The following is an 18,275-nucleotide window of genomic DNA, read 5'->3' as shown; positions in this document are numbered from 1 at the left end:
TTTGCCGTGTAGATTTTGCCGCCGACTCTCTGAGAGAGAGGCTGTGATGCTGATGTGAAGCAGCTTCAGGAGGAAAACACACGTGAGAGATCATTAAAGGAAATTTGATCATTAAAAGTATTTTTAGAGGCGTTTCACAACATTTTAGGGACATTTAAAATGGCACAATTAATTAGCTCTAAATATTTCGGGGGGGCAAATTATTCCCGGGTGAGAGAACGGGCCTGATTGACAGCTCGCTGATGCAAATTGGTCTGCTGCCTCGGAACCCGCCCCTTATACCAAATAACGGCCGGCATTACGGCTCTTAACGAGGCAAACCTGGATCGAATGAGCGACTTGATAACCAGTGTCGTGATACCCGTTATCCCTGATCACCATGATCCCGATTAGTGTGTCTGGATAGGTCTGAGAGATCCAGGGAAAACCGAGCTCGCTTCGTGATGCAGGCCCCTGCACAGGTCTGTGTGTTTTTGCTGCTGCTGCCTTCAGGGGCCGGCAGCCACGAGCCTGTTGTCCTCATGGGAAAGCAAAAGAGGCCCTGATGTTGCAGCTCAGCCGCCGGGTCTGCCGCCGGCCTGGAGACCCGAACGAGAACCGGCTGTGCATGAAACATGGCCAAATATTAGAGCGTTAATCACAAGGTACTGATGATTAATTATAGGATTTAAAGGCAGAACGAGTGCAATGCAGAGACTCCTATAAAACTAATCCTCTCCATTATGACTGTGAGCTACTAGCAGTGTGTGTGTGTGTGTGTGTGTGTGTGTGTGTGCCCTCTGCCTGGGTTTTCTTGTTGTGCTGAGCTCGGGAATCTTCTCGGGGCATCAGCCTTTAGGAAGTGGGTGTGTAGCTCCCAGCGAATCACAGCACAGCACCATGCCAGATCAATAGCACCTCATCCAATAGGAAGCTACAAAAAGTGCAGACATGAAAAAAGTAAATCTGGGGTCGGCTTTCCCCCGGCTGCTGAGCGCTGAGGGAGAGGAGGAGGAGGATGTTGGCCTGTTTTCTGTTGGACAGGTAAACAAACGCCAGCCGGCCAAAATCTTTCCTAGGATGGTGACAACGTTCATTCCATCACCGTCCTAGGAAAGAAAAACTTGCTGTCAGCTGTTAGCTCAGCCACGGAGGAGGGTCGGCTTTGAACGCTGTGTTTACAAACCCAAACGGCAAATCCTCATTCTGCCTTTAAACTGTATGAACTCACAGGCCTGGCCTTTCACTTTTGTGTATTTTGGAAACTTTATGATGATTCACTGATTCAATGTGTACGTTTGTCAGCCTGTTGTCTTCAAAAACGCTGATAGTCCAACCACACCGATATGTGTGGTTTGACAGCACCGCTACTGGTTGTACTAACATTAATACTATTGGAAGAACAAACAACAGAAAAAAGCATGTAGATGATAATTTATACTCTCAGAGAACAACGTTTCAGTGCTGCAGTTTGTGTGTCCAGAGATCCATCGGGAAGCTTCTTGAAGGCCAACCTGCCAGCCACCGGGCCACAGGCGGTCACCTGTCCCACCTGGAGCTAACCACATGCAATGACAGCCCTGCTAAACATGTACTGCTTCATTTCTCTTGCTTCATGTTCGTTGTGCTTGGAGGTCAGGAGAGGAACGACCTCCAGGTCAGGAGAGTTCAGCCGAGCGGTCGCTCACCTTGGAAGAACAGGTCGGGTTCTTGGGAAAGGCTGATCTGCTCTGAGGCCACAGCAGCGTGGCGGCAACAGAAACCCTCTGCATCACGGTGTCATGACAGAACATGATGAGACTATATATTTCTGCTTTAGGACAGCTGGCAGGGCTGCAGCGTCCGCCTTAGACGCTGCTAGAATGCAGAATGCTGAGTTAGCTGCTAGCCGACTTGTTGGTTTCAAGTAATGAAGAACAGCAGATTTCTGTGCGTATGGTTCCTTTTGCCAGGCTTTTCCCTGGAGCGCATTTACATCAGAACTTGGAGATCCCGATTTGGAATAGAAAATATCCCAAAAAATAAAGAGATACAAAAAAAAAAAAAAAAAAAAAAACTGAAAAAAATGTGTATTGTAGGTCAGTTCAGTCATGTTCTTGGTAAAAGTGAATAGTGTGATAAGGTAGATTTGTCTCTAAATGTAGCTCGCTGTGACACAGTAAAGTGTCTTGTCTCAGCCTCAACAGCACACCTGAATAAACTGCCAGCTAGCTAAACATCCAGTGTTTACAACTACATGTGACTAGTAGCCACTACACGTTAGTTTCTACAAAATACACTAGCTAGTGTAAAATTTTGTGTGTTAATTACAAGACAGTAATGGGAAGCTGCTAAGCAGCTATTTAATCAGTCACATAGGCCTAAGTGACAAAATAATCAGTTCCCAGTCAAAAACACACAGACATCAACCATGTCGATTCAGTTCTGCTGAATCCCAAACGACCAAACTGTACAAATGCTTTCAGCTCCTCATAGCCAATGCTGCACAAGAACTGTAAACCTCCATCATGGCCACTAAAAGGTGCATCACCTGACCTCATAGCCCTCTGTTCTGTCGCCTGCTGGTCAGGCCGGTTTGGATACAGCATGGCACAACCAGCCTACTGTACGATAACCATATTACACCTGCTTCAGGTGCAGCAAAAACTTGTAGAGGGCCATTTACACACCAAAAACTGGAAACCGCTGAAGCCACAGCTGACCATGCAGACAGCCCACCAGGATCAGCGTCCACGCTGAACATGTTGTCCAATGTGGCCCAGAGGGTGGGACTACTGCTATTATCACTGTTGGTAAGATCTGCCCAGTAACAGATTTTAACTCAAATGAATAATATAGCAAATGGACAGGACGAGCACCAGCAGTCATTTGTTGCACTGTTCAGTCTGAGCTCAGTACCTCAACGTTAGCTAAAAGCATAATTTTTAAAACAACTTATTTGTCAATCCAAGTTAGACTTGTATTACCTAATACATATTGCTTTTTGTTGGCATCTCTACATGCCTCCAGAGTATCACAACACCGGAGAGATTCAGCTCCTTTATGAACATCGCCGTTGCACCAAACACACCACTGATCTCCACCTCTTCATTCTGATTGGCCAGCGGCCAGGGAACTACAGCAAAAGTTTGGCATGGCAGTGGCAGAAAAGGGGGAAATCTCTGTATATTCATGTTAGTGGCGAATGCATACCCACTCCCGCCACTGTCGACCTAAGAGAGACTCACTGAAATAAACAGAGGTGACAACTTCACGCTTCTTGGTATATAAAAACCTTAAAGAAACAACTGGGTGTGTTTGCAGACAGTATCTGTGGTTAGACCGGTCCATAAAGCAACCTTGCATCCCTGACTCAGTGAATCCTACTCCAGGTCAGCAGGGCAGCGCTACCATTCCCAACCCTACTGCCCTGCCCTAGACGTCAGTGCTGACACTGTGGGTGACCACTTCCCTCATGGTAACAGAGCGGATGAGGTTAAGCTTCTGGTAGAAGCTGGCCACGTCCATGGGCAGATCAAGCTCTTGCTGCTGCACAGTCCTGTAGCTGATCCTGCGCCCGCCGTTGCACAGCCTCTCCGGGTGCTGCAGGTAGAAGGGCAGGGAGCAGCGGGCACACGATGGGCAGAAGGTGTGCGAGCGCTGGGGCCTGCGGGGCGGCGGGGGTGGCGAGTAGCTGGCCGGCCCATTGGCCTCGGTCAGAAAGGTGGGTGGGTAGGTGCTGGGCTCATCGCTGTAGAGCTCCGGAGTCGGGGGCGTCGGAGGGGCAGACAGAGCCAGGGGACGGGACGGCGACATGGTGGTGAACTCTGGTTCCTCCTCCTCCCCCTTCTCGGACTCCTCCCTCTTACAGCAATAATACTGGAGTAGCAGAAGGCAGAGAGAGTGGAGCAAGAAGAAAAAAACATTTTTTCAGAATAGAGATTAAAACAATTCTTGGAGATAGAGTTGTTGGAGGCAGAATATATCTTATCAGCTAAGGTAAACCTCAGTGGGTGGACCCAAAGATTCATGGGCCAGATTCAAGAAACTGCCCTGAAGATTAAAATCTAATAGTTAGATCAGCTTCCACTCCACAGTGCTACAGCACTGAGGCAGCGTATTCTAGCTTGGGTTTCAAATGGCTTCCATCTTGGCTCCAATGCTGGTGTTGTTTCAGTTTTTGTGTTGAATCTCAGTGTTGTATTTCATACAGATCACCTTAATTGGTTCATTTCATATTTATCAGACAGATTGTTCTGTGTAGCCCTTAACTTCACATCTTCCACTGCAATGTTGAATTGTGGTGTCCCACAGGGATCTTTTATTGGTCCTTTCTTGTTCTACATCCATTGTCACCAACACCCCTTCCACTGCTATGCTGACGACACACAGCTTTACATCCCAGTCAAAAATTTTTAAAAATACCTGAGAACTATTTTGTTGAATGTTTACTTTTCTTAAGTTAATCCTGAAGACTAAAGTTATGAAAAAACTCTAGGTCTCTATTGAGATTCCCAGCAGGTGTAACTGGTGAAACCAAGCTAAAATAAATCAACCTAAAGTTTATCATCCAGTATCTCTAAAACACAGAGAGCCCATTCAGGAATGTTCTTGATTTGCTTTTGTGATGTCACAGCACATTATCGACTGAGTGAGCCTCAGTTAAAATGACTCATGTTTACTGATGTGAAATGCAACAGTAAATGGCAAAACAAGCATACCTGTAACCTACATAAACACAGTACAGCGACAATGGTCAGTAAGATGACTGTAGCCAGAATTCCACCTGCGATGACCACTGTCCCGGCTGACATTCGAAATCCTCTCCATCAACAGCCTGCAGGGAGGAAGAAGGGGAAGAAGAGGAGGAAGAGGGAAGAGCGGAAAGAGGGGACGGGAAGACCAAGGCCAAGGAAAGGAAGGCCAAGGAAAGAAATTAAGAAATCAAAAGGAGAGAGAGGAGGTGAAAGATAGAAAAGGTGAAGAATAGACAAGATAGAGGAGGCAGTGTGAGAAGGGATGGAGGTGGAGGGAGTGGAGTGGGAGGGTAAAGCGGAGATAAATGATGAAAAAGGAGAAGAGGGAGAACAAAGAAAGAAGAAGAAAATAAGAGACAGGTTGGTGAGGACAGGATGGAGAGGGGATGGGGAGGAAAGGATGAAAGAGGAAGGGAAGGGAAGGGAGAAGGAAGAGGGTACAAGGATGAGAGAGGAGGAGGAAAGACGGAGGTCAGAAGAAATATAGTGAAGTTTTATGATTCCCACTGTACAGTTCCCAAATGTTTAAAATGGTTTCCCTGCCAACATCCATTATTGACAAGACTGCTGCATAGACTGATCGATTTTTATCATTCACTCGTTACAGGCCAGGCTGCCTTCACACTTCCTGCAGTAAATCAGGGAAACCCAGCCAGAAACCCAAAGTGTGCTTTAGCGAAGGAGAGGAAAAAACACTGTGGACACCTCTAAAGGGCTGCAGCCGCTTTTCAAAACCTGTCGGCCTGTCGTCTGTGAGCAGGAGCATTTCTTTTCATTATTTTAGGCGTTTTGCCCAAAGCAGCGGTGTAGGAGTGAAACCACAAGGTGCAAGCTCAAACTTTCACCAGCGCTTAACAACTCACGGTTTGATTTTCCAACAAAATACTATGAGAAGGCAAATGCAGTTTAGCAGCTGACTTAGAAGTGTCTTTCCCACTCAGAGGCAGCAAAGCACTTAAGGCAATGAAGCAAGAATGATCTGATGGCAGACGTGTGCAAAGTCCGCATCACCATCAAAATCTACTCAGTTTATCTTCTGAGCCAAGATTGATTTGTCCACCAAATTTCATCCAAATCTGTTGGTACTTTTTTGAGATATTTTGCCAAAGAAAAGAGTGGCCTCAAATGACCATGCAAGAGAAAAGAGAGAGAAAATTAATGAAATAAAACATAAGGAGTGAGACAGAAAGGATTTTTTTGAGCTTCTAATGGAGAGTGGATGTTATTCTCTGGAGATAAAATGACATGAGACACTTGCTGAAAAGAGTTTCCAGTCTACGACAGAGTTTCAAATTCAATGTGGAGACGGCAGGACGCCTGTCTAGTCCCTGAACTTCATGCCCGATAACAGAATTACGTAACAGACAGACACTATGTATTTTATTATTCAGCTTCCCTTCATGTTTTATACAACAAATTTGGGGTCAAACTGGAATTATGAAGTGCGCATTAGTGAATGGCGATGGGGGAAAAAATCACCTTAAAAAACACAAGAGATAACCCGCAAATGGATCCCATCCACAATGAGCAGAGATGGAGATGCAGATGGAAATATGACAAACCCCATAGTGCACCGATCAGTATTTTTCACTCCAGGCTTCTGCAAAATTGCATTCACTATCTACAATTTGAATGAGAAGGTATGAAAGTGGCACTCAAATATTCTCTCCAGGCATATAACTAAAACTCTTAAGTTCCCTCCCTGATTCGGATGTTACGTAAGGTGTTATGTGTTTTATCACTGAATTGCAAATATTCAGCTCGAGCTCATGTTTTATACAATAAATCAGGGAGCAAAACAGGATTTAAAAGTCTGCATTAATGAATAGTAAAACATCAGCGGGTAAAAACACTTGGCAGGCCCACGGCACAAATGCAGGTTTCCAAGCACGGCGATACAAAAACGCAGTCACAGAGAGAGAGATGTGATCGTATTCATGTCCCGGCTCGTTGCTTGTCCCTCCTGCGTGGGCGAGACCAGGGACACGACACCGAGTCCAGCGCCGTGTCACATCACGGGAACGTCACTCTGTAATGCATGCAAAGCTACACGGCGAGGCACGACATCCGACCCCAAAAATAGCCGGTGGCTTTGACAGGGAAAAGCTCTCCTGTGAAGCTCAAACAGGGCGAGTCTCAGGAGACGCTGGAGCGCCACCTACGGGCTCTCATCCTCCAAAACTTTCCAAAAACTTTCAATCGAGAAATCCCTCATCCGTCTCAGGCATCACTGAATCCCATGCTCTGTCCTTTATCTTCCAACACAGTTTGTTCTGATAAGCTCTTATCTTTAAAAAAAAAAAAAATCCCTGTACCTCCCTCTTGAGCTGATTTAAAGACACATCCTCCCCTGTTGCTTTTGTTTCAAGACAAGTCATATCGTGAAGAAGTAACACACCATTAAATGTTCTGATTCGTCCTATCTAAGCATTTGATTTGTAAGACAACCTGCACACAGCCAGTTAATCACTGCACTAAATGTTTTTTTTTTCAAGGCTAGAGCTCAAGTTTTACTTATAGTTAAACAAGAAAAAATGAACAAAAAAAAAAAATCCCTGGTTAAATAAAAAACTGAAAATGAAAGTGTAGAGGTGTAGATCTACCTCTTGTTTCTTGTCGCCTGAGCCTTGCTGACTGTTTCAGTGGATTTACACAAAGTGGCATGGCATTTCGTTACTAGAAGGGTTAATTAACCATTTATTTATTTGTAGTACTTATTGCAGGCCTTTTAAAGTGTCTTTTTTCTGATGTCTTTTATCTTTAATCAGTGGATACTGCTGGAAGATGTGAATTTCCCTCGGGATGAATAAACTATCAATCTATCTATCTATCCATCTAAATTAATATGAGATCACACTTACAAACTGCAACAAATTGCAGGTGCTGTTGTTACTGTGTCCCCGTAGCTTTTTTGTGTACTTGAATTTAATATCTATTCTAATACAATTATGCATTAAAATCAGGAATTTTCCTTTTATTTCAGCATGTTTTCATTTTAAATTCCATCCAATACAAAAGTACAGGTTATTTTTAGCCTGTCCATTAGCATCACATTAGAAAGTGGCTGACCGTATTTGAATTTACATCAGAACTGTTAAAGCATATGAATGAAGTTAACCAATTAAAATATACAACACACAACTTTAATTTTCATTGCCTAAAATCCATATTATTTATAGCCATTGTATTGTAGGTTTATTTTAGCTTTGATTTGGCGGCCAAAATAATAACTTCTTCTTCTTTTTTTTTTTTTTTTTAATTGAGAACAATCAACTGTCTAAAAACACGAACAACATAAAACTCAACTCTGTCTTTGTGACCTTCTTGAATTGGGAACTCATCATGTAAGAATGTGTTTCTCAATAAAATACCAAATTACTTCTACTCTGAATACATTTTATATATAAGCTCCTTTTTACTTTATTCAAGTAGGTTTGTATTCTAGCAATTTTACTTTTGTTCAGGTAACATTTGACAAAAGTAACAGCACTGTGCCTCTACATGTGTGGGACATTTTGGTATTTTTTTCCTCCCTGCCTATGGGTCGCTTGTCATGTCGGTGATCTAGGAGATGAAGCCACTGATCCATTTATCGTCGCTCCGAGTCCCTCTGGATGAAAGTCACATAAATCCTCCAGATGTAAAATGTTTACATGTTCCCATCCCCAAGAGGAGGCTGGGGAAGGCAGACACAACACAAAGTGACAAGATGCTCAAGAAATCAAATGTTAACGAGACTTTATGTGGAACATTGGCTGGTCGAAGTAATGTGTGTGTGTGTGTGTGTGTGTTTCACATGTCCCCTTCACCTCCAATTTTGAAATCCTATCCATCACATGATATATAAAGCAAGGCCAATAAAGACAACAGGATGGAATCAAATTTCGCAACCTGAGGGAGAACAACTTCCCTCGCCCTCCTACATTCGCCACAGACACAAACCCGACAGGTGCGCCTCCTATAACCAAGAGGAACGTTGGTCCACATGCAATTAAGAGGTGTGTTTAACTGCTGTATCGTGGGTTGTGTGTTTTGTGTTGGCACAGCAACCAGTAAACCGGCTACTCTGCTTGAGAGGAGCTAGCAGCAGAAATTATTTAGTGTAAAGCACAAGTACTGCACTTTCTAATCAACATACACCACATAAAATATGACACTGCATACATGTTTCAGCACCAGGATCCCGACTGGAAACGCTGAAAGTCCAACAGCAGCAGTTGTAACCTCATGTTGCCATTTGGGAGACGCTTTTACTCAAAGTGCTCTAGAAGTGCCACATTTTTAGCATGAGCACTGGGAACTGAAGCATTAACCTCGCCTTGATCTTCATCCTGACCTCTTCACACTTGGATGCAGTTGGACCGTCCCAGCGCAGCCACATCATCTGCAAAGAGCAGAGGCGCAGCCCTGAGGTCACCGCACTCGGCACGCTCCGCTCCCCGACGGCGCCTTCACATCCACGAGAGTCACGAGCAGAGCTGGTGACGAAGCTCAGCCTTGACAGAGACCAACGCCCACTGGGGAAGAGCTTGACTTAGTGCCTAAAACATGGACAGATCTCTCACTGTGGTTAGTTACACATGGACCAAAAGGCTCCCAGCAGTGACCCTGGTATCCCACATTTCCACAGAAATTCCCACAGAACAGCTCGGGGCACAAAGTCCTCAGTCTTCTCAAAGTTCACAAACCACATGGGTCCATATCTGGTTTGTGAACCTGGAGAAGACTTGTGACCTTGTGAAAGTCCCATAACCCCTACACTAACCTTGCTAGGGTAAAGAGTTCCTCTACTGCTCCACAGTCAGGATGAAGCTGCTTTGTTCCTCCTGAATCTGATGTCCAAACACAGCCTCCTGTCCAGCACTCAGGTGGAAACTATCTCAGGAGAGTCCACCTTCACCACATGATTCGATTTAGCAGATCTGCCCAGTCGCCTCCACCACCATCTGATCAGATTCAGATTACTTTACTGTCCACGCTGAATTTACATAAAATGGAAATTTGTCTTTGGCATTGGCATATGGGAAAACACTGATCAGTGTAGAGGTCTACCCCCTTCTTCACCCGGGCGTCCAGCACATATGGCCGCCGACCTGATGAGACCTGACCAACCTTTGGCTAAAGAGGGTCCAGTACCAAGTACGCCTACCTTATGCTTACACTTACCTAGCACAGACGTCCAACAAGAAAACACCACTTAACTTGGCTCACCACAAGGGGGCACCAGTTTCCCCTAAAGGCTCATTTATGCTCCCTTTATGTACAAAAATAAATCTATCCGTCTCAAAAGATGTAACCGTCACTGCTGACATGCTGCCTTGTGACCTTTACGTCGGCATGGATGCTAATCAATAAATTCACTAGAGGGCAGCACAGAGTCAAAACTTTCAGACAACAACCAACACGGTGACGGTGGAGGAGGTCGTAATAATGGAGCTGCTACAAAGAGGCAGAGTACAGTAGTCTATGAGGTCATTAAACACATCACCAGAGGAGTACGGTGGTCTGTGAGGTCATTAAACGCATCACCACTGGAGGACGGTGGCCTGTGAGGTCATCAAACACATCACCACAGGAGGACGGTGGTCTTTGAGGTCATTAAACACATCACCACAGGAGGACGGTGGTCTTTGAGGTCATTAAACACATCACCACAACCCACTGTTCACAGCCCGCTCTCCAGGTGATTGCCATGATGGCTCCAGACGTGTTTTTATGAGACCTGTGAATCTAACCTGTGATACAGTTGCGTTTGTGAGGTTTTGTACCCGCTTCCCCACCAGGGAAGTTTCCATTCTATCAGCTCTAATTCTATCATCCCAAGCTGAGGGCCCGGGCAGAGCTCCTCCTGTAATCAGCACCCTAAGGAGCCAACTCATCACCGGCTATTGCATTTGGTTCCCATGGCGACGGGGCCTTGGACATCAGCATCCCGGGGGCTTGAGAGTCATTTACACCCACACACACAGCCAGTCAGCATCACACACACACACACACACACACACAAATCACCGGAGAAACACACTCAAAGGTCAGCGACTGTCTGTCCATCCGTCCTGCTGTCGGTCCTGCAGATCTGATTAAAGCAGGGATGTACAGTGGAGCTTCAGCCCATCTGCATTCAAGTCATGTTTTCAGTTCATAATTTCATTCGTTTAGGCTGACATGAATCTGTGAATTGTCGCAGGGGATGCAAGCAATATGAACATGGAACCTAAAAAGGAAAAAATATTCATAAACCCCCACTTTTCTGATAATATAACGTGATTTGTGTTTATAGTGGTGCTTGTTTGCCTTGTGTGATCACTAACTGCAGATCAGTTTAGGAGCCTTTTTACATTCCACTTCATTATTGATCCTGGGTGTGTAATATATATTCTGTTTATCACAAAAAAAAAAAAAAAAAAGGCTAAAAAAATCCAAGCTGTGTGAGTGAATCACATCACTCACACAGCTTGGATTTTTTTTTTTTTTTTTTTTTTTTTAAATTGAAGTTTTATGCTTTCGGTCAGACAATGGTAATCCCATAGTAAAAGCAAATATGACACCAAAACTGTGAGACAGTATAGAAATACAATATATAATATATAATATGATATATAGATATAGATAGATATGACATATAGAATAAGGATATGTAATAGAAAATAAACTATAGCAGGGAATACTATATGGAAACATGACTGCAAACTCTTTATTGAGAAACCTAAAGTAATACTAAAAGGACACACATACGCACGCACACACACGCACGCACACACACACTAGGACTACAAATGACTTTGAACGGGCTTATGGGTGCTATATGCTTCATAAATAAAGGATCGATGCTCCATTTGATTGATTTCTGTGTTTGCAGTCAGCAAATTTATGGCTTGCAGGCTGCGGCTCAGCACAGCAGCCTACAAGGAGAAGTCAGCGCCTCAAAGCCCTTTCAGCTGAGCCGCTTTTACGCACCGCCGCGCCTGAAGCCCGCTGCTCCTCCTGCTCCTAAGTGGCTGGATGAAATTCATAGATCCGTTTTCACAACCTGTTTTCTGGGCGGTCAATAGCCAATCACTAAGTTTCATCGGGGTTTCAGGGGAGTGGAGTCTCTAAATCAGCACCACGGACAGACACTGCCGGTTAAAGACAGGCAACACTGAGCAGCGGCTTCATTAAAATGACCAAACAGTGAGAAATGGCTCCGTGTCTCTTTTCTCAGTCATCAGCCTAATTAACGAAACCGTCTCTGCATCCGGACAAACATCACTTCACTGCATCCATTCACCCGCTAAAACAACGGCAGCGGCACAAACAGAGGCAGAGTCGGTGTTTGATTCCTGTGCGTAAAATCCAGGGCATTCCCCAAAAATAAAGGTAGCCCAAGTTTTTCTCCCTTTTTTCTTTTGCTCCTTTTTTTTATTAGAATAAAAAATAATTGATTAAACCCCGAAATAATTACTGAAAAGTTATTTTTAATACCGGCTTGGTGATGTTTTGGATCGTCTGGATCGTTTCCAGCGCAGAAAAAGGTTTTGCCATGCGGTGCGAGGCTAAAGAACCGTTTTCTGGCAACGCACAACCACTTGGATCAGGACACTCCGCCTAAACCATCGACACGCTTCCCTCCCGTGAAAAGATCATCTTACCTATCATATTAGTATTTGGATAGTCCCATGGCGTCCCCGGGCACCTCCAGCTCTGGGCGCCCCGGTCTTGGGCCGGGATGACGGGTAAGATGGGCTGAGCTCCAGCTGGGAGAGGTGTCGCCCGGCGTGGCTCTCATCCACACAGCGGCCAGGCTCGGCGTCAAAGCAGCGCTCGGTGCTGGTGCGTCAAAGGAGAGGAGGCTCTGATTTGTTCCACTCACATTTCTGCTCTGATCACAATCTGTGCCACACGCAGGTTTAAAACACAGGCGCTCCGAGCAGAGGGACAATTAAGGCAATTAAATAAAACTTGTGCTCAGTGCGGACTTCTTTCCTCGGTTCACCCCAGTTAGTCTGCTCGGGAACACCAAGAGAGCAATTTTCCAAGATCCGCAAATCTTTTTTGGAAATATTTTCCTCTCGGGTTCTTTTCCAAATTTTCTGTTCTTGGTCCTAACAGAAGCCACAAGCCTGGCCAGCAGCTGTAACTGTATATCCAAAAGCGCAGCAGTAAAAGATGAGAGGAGGTCCGGCTCCGCTGCTAATTAATTGGGGGCAGTTCTGCTCACCGCTGCCGGGCTCGTCCCGTCTGTGCGCTGACCTGGCGGGCTGCGGCCGCGTGCGTCAAAGCAGCGCGCGCGATGCAAAAAAAAAAAAAAAAAAACCTTCAACAAATCATGCAGCCCAACACAGAGACTTAAAAACTGAAAATGCTTTTGTCTTTGAGGTAACCCCACCTGTCTCCAAGACAAACCAGCTCGCTTCCGACACTTTTCCCACATAAAAGCTGCTTTATTCTAAGAAAAGTTTTAAAGACTGGAGGCCAGTCAAATGATCTCACATGGACTGTTCATATGGATTTATTTGAATTAATTAATTTTATTTTATTTTATTAATTAATCAATTTCAATATATTACTATTATTATTAGAAGAAGATTTTTTTGTAACTTTATTTATTGTATTTTATTTTATTTTATTTTATTTTATTTATTTATTTATTTTTCTTGCCATGGTACAGGTCACCTTGGCACACCTCTCCGCCTGACTTTGAGCGGCTGACGGTGCAGCTGCAGTGTCATCAGTGTCCTTGGCCCTCAGTGGTTCAGATGAACGGGCCCAGCCACGCTCACACTCTCACACAGGTACGCTCACATATATACACCTGTGGCCTGCAGCCACGGACGGAGCTGCACTGGACTCACACGGTTCAGCACTGAAACACATGCAGAGCATTAAAGCTGCTTGGTGAGTGGCAGCTGTTCTGTCCACCAGGGTTTGACCAGTGTGGCTGTCTGGACAGACACGGCCCTGAGATTTCAAGTCTGAAGTCCCAGGTAACATTTTATTGTGCCAATAAATTCAGTATCTTTAAATCTGAATTATTCAGGGTTTCCACCAGAACTTTTTATTCCAGACCATCAATAAAACACAAACTCTGCACTTCAGCCTCCAGTAATGAAACTCTGTGGAAGGTTTTGCTCACGTTCAGCGGCTCGGGAACGTGAGGGAAACGTGAGGCCTTTAAGTGCCACACACATCTGCAAAACCAAGACTTGAGTAAAATCTTCACAACTGAATGAATAAATTAATTTAGTTACTAAAAGTCAGTGCAGGTGTCTGACACGTGATAAAGTGAATATCAGTCAAAGTCTATCCACTGTGTTGTGTTCCTCTCCCCTTCTTTCTTTCTCTCGTTCTTTCTCTCCCCTCTCCTCTTCCTCCCATCACTCCCGCTTTCAACAGCACCAAGAAAAGATAAGTTTAAGGGAGGCCATGGAAAGAAAAAAAAAGATTTTATTGTGTGAATTATTTAGAGGTTAAAGGAGGCTGAGATTCCACCGTATTGTACAGACAAGAGCGTGTAATATTCATGAGCGGAGATGCAGAGGTTATTTCCCCCCTCTTTTCGCTGCCGTCCTGCTGTGTTCTCCGTCCTCTGTGCAGCTCAGGAGTGTGAGGTCAAATCTGGACTCTGACACACACACACACACACACACACACACACACACATCACAACGCGATTGTCCTGATGAAGACTCCACAACTCTGATGAGACTCTTCTACATAAAGCAGTGGAGTCACCAAAAACTAAAAAGTTGAAAAGGAATAATCTTTATTTACATCGCTCTTTTCAAAGTGCTTCCCAATCACGATGGAGAAATAAACAAAAGGCAAATCAAACACAAAGATAAATGAGTAAAACAGTTTTAAAAGTAAAGGCAAAAATGATTATAACGATTAAAACGAATAGGAAGATCTAATAAACAGATTCAGCCACAACAGCATGAAAAGCAGTATACACTATTGATATGAAATGCTTCTAAGGAAGTATAAAAAGTGGTTATATAAAAAGTTTGCAAGATAAAATTGGGGGAATGGGTTTCCTTAAGACTATATGAAGGAACACTGCATGTGGAACTGAAAAAATTAAGAGCAGAAATTAATATTTAAGGTCTTTTCTGTACAATATGCACGTTGGTTTCTGTTCAAGCCTGATGCTGCAAAGGCTAGAAGTAGAAAAGCAGAAATATGAGCACGCATGTAGAGCATTTTGCACAATCTGCATGAGCTGGGAATGTAGAAACTACTGCAACGAGGAGATGATATTCATATCTCACAATACAATTCAACAGGAGATATATGGGCTTCATTCGAATATCACAAGTTCAAGTTCAGTGACAACAGTTTAGTTTATTTTCTGAGCCACATCTTCTGCCTAGCAACACAAGCGGCTTGCCAGAAAGTAAATTCTTTTACCGTTTTTCTCGATTACTAAGACACATTTCTCGAAAGTTGCTCTCCTTTTCTCTAAACTGTGAACACAAAACCCAATTTTCAAGCTACATTCACAAAACCTCAGACTCCTCTTGCAAAACCAAACTTTCATCTCAAAACAGTTCAATCTGTGCTCAAAACTGAACTCTGTGGTCAAGTTGTGCCCCGAGTCAATCAAAATTAAAAACACTACTGAGCAGTCACTAAACACTACATAGAAAAATAGAAAACACAATGCTCAGGACATGAAGCTGTACAAATAAATGTTTATTGTTCACTGTAGGCTAAATGCATGTTGCAAAACAAAAAACCTGTGCATTTAGCACTTGTATATAGTAAAAAAAAAAAAAAAAAAACAACTACAAAAAACAGAAATCTTGTGTATTTACAAGTAGCACATGCAGTACAAAAACAAACAGAAATCTTGTGTATTTAGCACTTGTATACAGTAAGCCTACGTAAAAATAAAGTACAGAAATATACATGGAATACAGGCCTACAAACAGTTAGCCTAACCCTCCATTACAATACTACAGTACACTGGCACAGTGATGTACTGAAACATATATTTACTTACAGTATACTGTGGTACATTATATAGTATAGTCATACAGTAATTGCTGTCAACATTTACATACTATAATGTCAAAAAGGTAATTACCTGTTCTCTTCTCTAAATCTTCAGATTATGGTGGACACAGTGAGTCTACTGATGTTTGGTTGTACCCTTTGTCCGGCCTCCCTCATGCTCATACCATGGACAAGAACATGGTCAATCACAGTAGCTCTGATTTCATCAGATATTACTGTTCATTGTCTTCACTGACCACCTCGACCTCCTCGACCACCTCGACCTCCTCGACCTCCTCGACCTCCTCTCACACGAACTCCTCCTCTCAGATTTCTATCCATTGTAGGGCCTCACAAAGCAGTGCTCTCTGAACTGGCTGATATATGTTCCCTCACATCATGAGCCACAAGTGTGATCAGTTTTGAGTTGTTGTGTTCAACCAGTGACTCCAGTGCTTTACTTGTGTTTGACTTTTGCCACCAGTGCTCACCATTATGCAGCACAGGTGCATCACAATGAAAATGTGTTGGTAAGTTGTGTCTAAACAGGTGAAACGTGCTTATGGTTTTGCCAAAAGAGTGACTGATTCAATCAGGGGGTTCAGGCAATGGAGCGTTTGGTTCAGACAACAGGGTTTAGTGTTTTAGCAACTGAGAAAAACTGTAAAAACTGAGATTAAATCCCTCAAGGAGCGTCTCTATACGACTAGCAGCGTATTGTGGAGATGGAGATGTTTTGCAAAAACTGTAACTGGCTTGTCCACAGTTTCGTCTACGCTGTTTTCTTCACTGTGTTTCCATGGACGTGTGTATCCCGGTTATAATCAGGTTTTTGAAATATCCTGTTTTTGTGTTTGTGCATGTAAACCTCACATCCCCGCTTCAGAAACCCGAGTGAGCCCTTATGCCGGTTTTGAGAAACCCGGTCAGGAGTTCACCGAAAAGAAACCAGGATGCTGTCGCCTGTTTCCTCTGTCTATCTGAGGCGACGTGACGGAAACACATGATGAGAGCGTCTCGCATCTGAAGTGATGAAGAATGAGAGAGATTTGTCTTTTAGTGATCAAAGAATTAAATTTACCGGGCAGATTAGAGGGGAGAAAGCATCAAATGGGACCTTATAAAGTGACGGCCCCCGGCCCCCGGCCCCCGGCCCCCAGTTTGTGCTGGAAACATCACAGGCGCCTGCAGTCATCAGTAATCAGGATAGTAGTATTTACTGTGTGTATACGGGGATATGAATAACCAGATTTCTCGGTCCGTCCCGCTGGGCTTTGTTGTGCAGCGTACTCTGTCACATCACTTTGTTCTGTAGCTGACTGACGGCTCAGATCTCTGTCCCGTCCTGTGAGAGGGGCTCGGCGATGATGAAGGGCTGCAGGAGGAAAGCCGACTGGACTGGATTTGAAAATGGGAGCGCTCGCTCAGCTGGAACCGGCTTTGGGTAAAAGCCTCCTCCAGAATGAGAGCGTTTGATCTCCTGTAGTCCGTCTCCTCCTCGGCTGTCGTTGGCTGCCAATAACCCCCCCCCAAGTGACACACACACACACACACACACACACGCGCTGCCTGTCCGATAACATTGCCCTGACTGCTCAATAAGACAAACGGGTCCCAGTGTAAGCCGTCCACTTAGCATTGATCCCCACGGTTAGCGCCATGGATTAGCTTACAGCAGGCAGCGCGTCTCCGCCCGGCGAGGTCAGCCGGCAGGGTCAGCACTGACGGGGCAAAGTCCGATACACAGAGGCTGCACGCAGTGTGTGTGTGTGTGTGTGTGTGTGTGTGGCCTGCAGCATCGATCCAGCCAGCCGAGCTCTCAGAACACACTCTGACACACCTTCAGCGTCTGACTGAGGTTCACACGTTAGATCGGCTTCAAAAGGACGGCTGTGTTTACAGCAGCATGCGACACATTTTAAAGAACGCTTCAACGTTTCAGGCAAAATCTGCTTTTTCCAACTTCCACAGAGTGAAACACGATGTTGGACATCATTTTCTCCTCTGTACGTCCAGCGGTTCAGTTCCTATGGGTAGCATTACTTTTTAGCTTAGCATAAAGACTTGAAGTCTATGGGAGTCGTTAGCCTGGGTTAGGGTTAGGGTTCATTCTTGTAAAAAAAACAAACAAACCAAAAAAAAAAAAGAGGCATTTCTGCTAAATCTAATAATGCCAGAGAACCAGTGCATGTGTTATATTACACTCAGGAAGTCCTTGTGTTTTGAGTTTACTCGTTTCACTTTACAGTTTTCAGATACACAGTTTTGGTGGATTTTGGTAAGTCATCACTCTGTAAAGACAGAATCTAAAACAAACGTCTTTCCTCTGTTGAATAAAACTCGTTCACGGCTGCATTTTGTGGCTTCATTTTCTGCTGGTTGTGGCGAAACCTGTCTGTCTCTCTGACCTGTCTGTCTGTCTGCCGCTGTAGCTCCGCCCCCCTGATGGCCTGTCTGTTTACGGAGGCAGGACATCTGGTCAAACCACAGCTCCCTCAGCTCCTCACCTGTTCTCAAGATGTTTTGCTTTGTTACAAACGTCAATACGATGTTTAGTTATAAAGAATGGCTTTCATACAAAAT

General features: G+C 44.4%; 1 protein-coding gene across 1 annotated transcript; it reads right to left on the bottom strand.

Annotated features, from left to right (window-relative positions):
* Positions 1–3,393: 3,393 nt before the first annotated feature.
* On the bottom strand, positions 3,394–12,378 carry fam163b (family with sequence similarity 163 member B). The gene is made up of 3 exons (XM_030060798.1): positions 12,347–12,378; positions 4,680–4,795; positions 3,394–3,837 (listed from the first exon to the last, which is right to left on the bottom strand). The coding sequence occupies exons 2-3, from the start codon at positions 4,770–4,772 to the stop codon at positions 3,394–3,396; spliced, it is 537 nt and encodes a 178-aa protein (XP_029916658.1). The 5' UTR covers positions 4,773–4,795; positions 12,347–12,378.
* Positions 12,379–18,275: the final 5,897 nt, after the last annotated feature.

This window comes from Myripristis murdjan, chromosome 9 (assembly GCF_902150065.1).
Source record: "Myripristis murdjan chromosome 9, fMyrMur1.1, whole genome shotgun sequence".
In the NCBI taxonomy this organism is placed as follows: domain Eukaryota; kingdom Metazoa; phylum Chordata; class Actinopteri; order Holocentriformes; family Holocentridae; genus Myripristis; species Myripristis murdjan.
The sequence above is the reverse complement of the archived record's forward strand: the minus strand, read 5'-3'. Positions and strand labels throughout refer to the sequence as shown.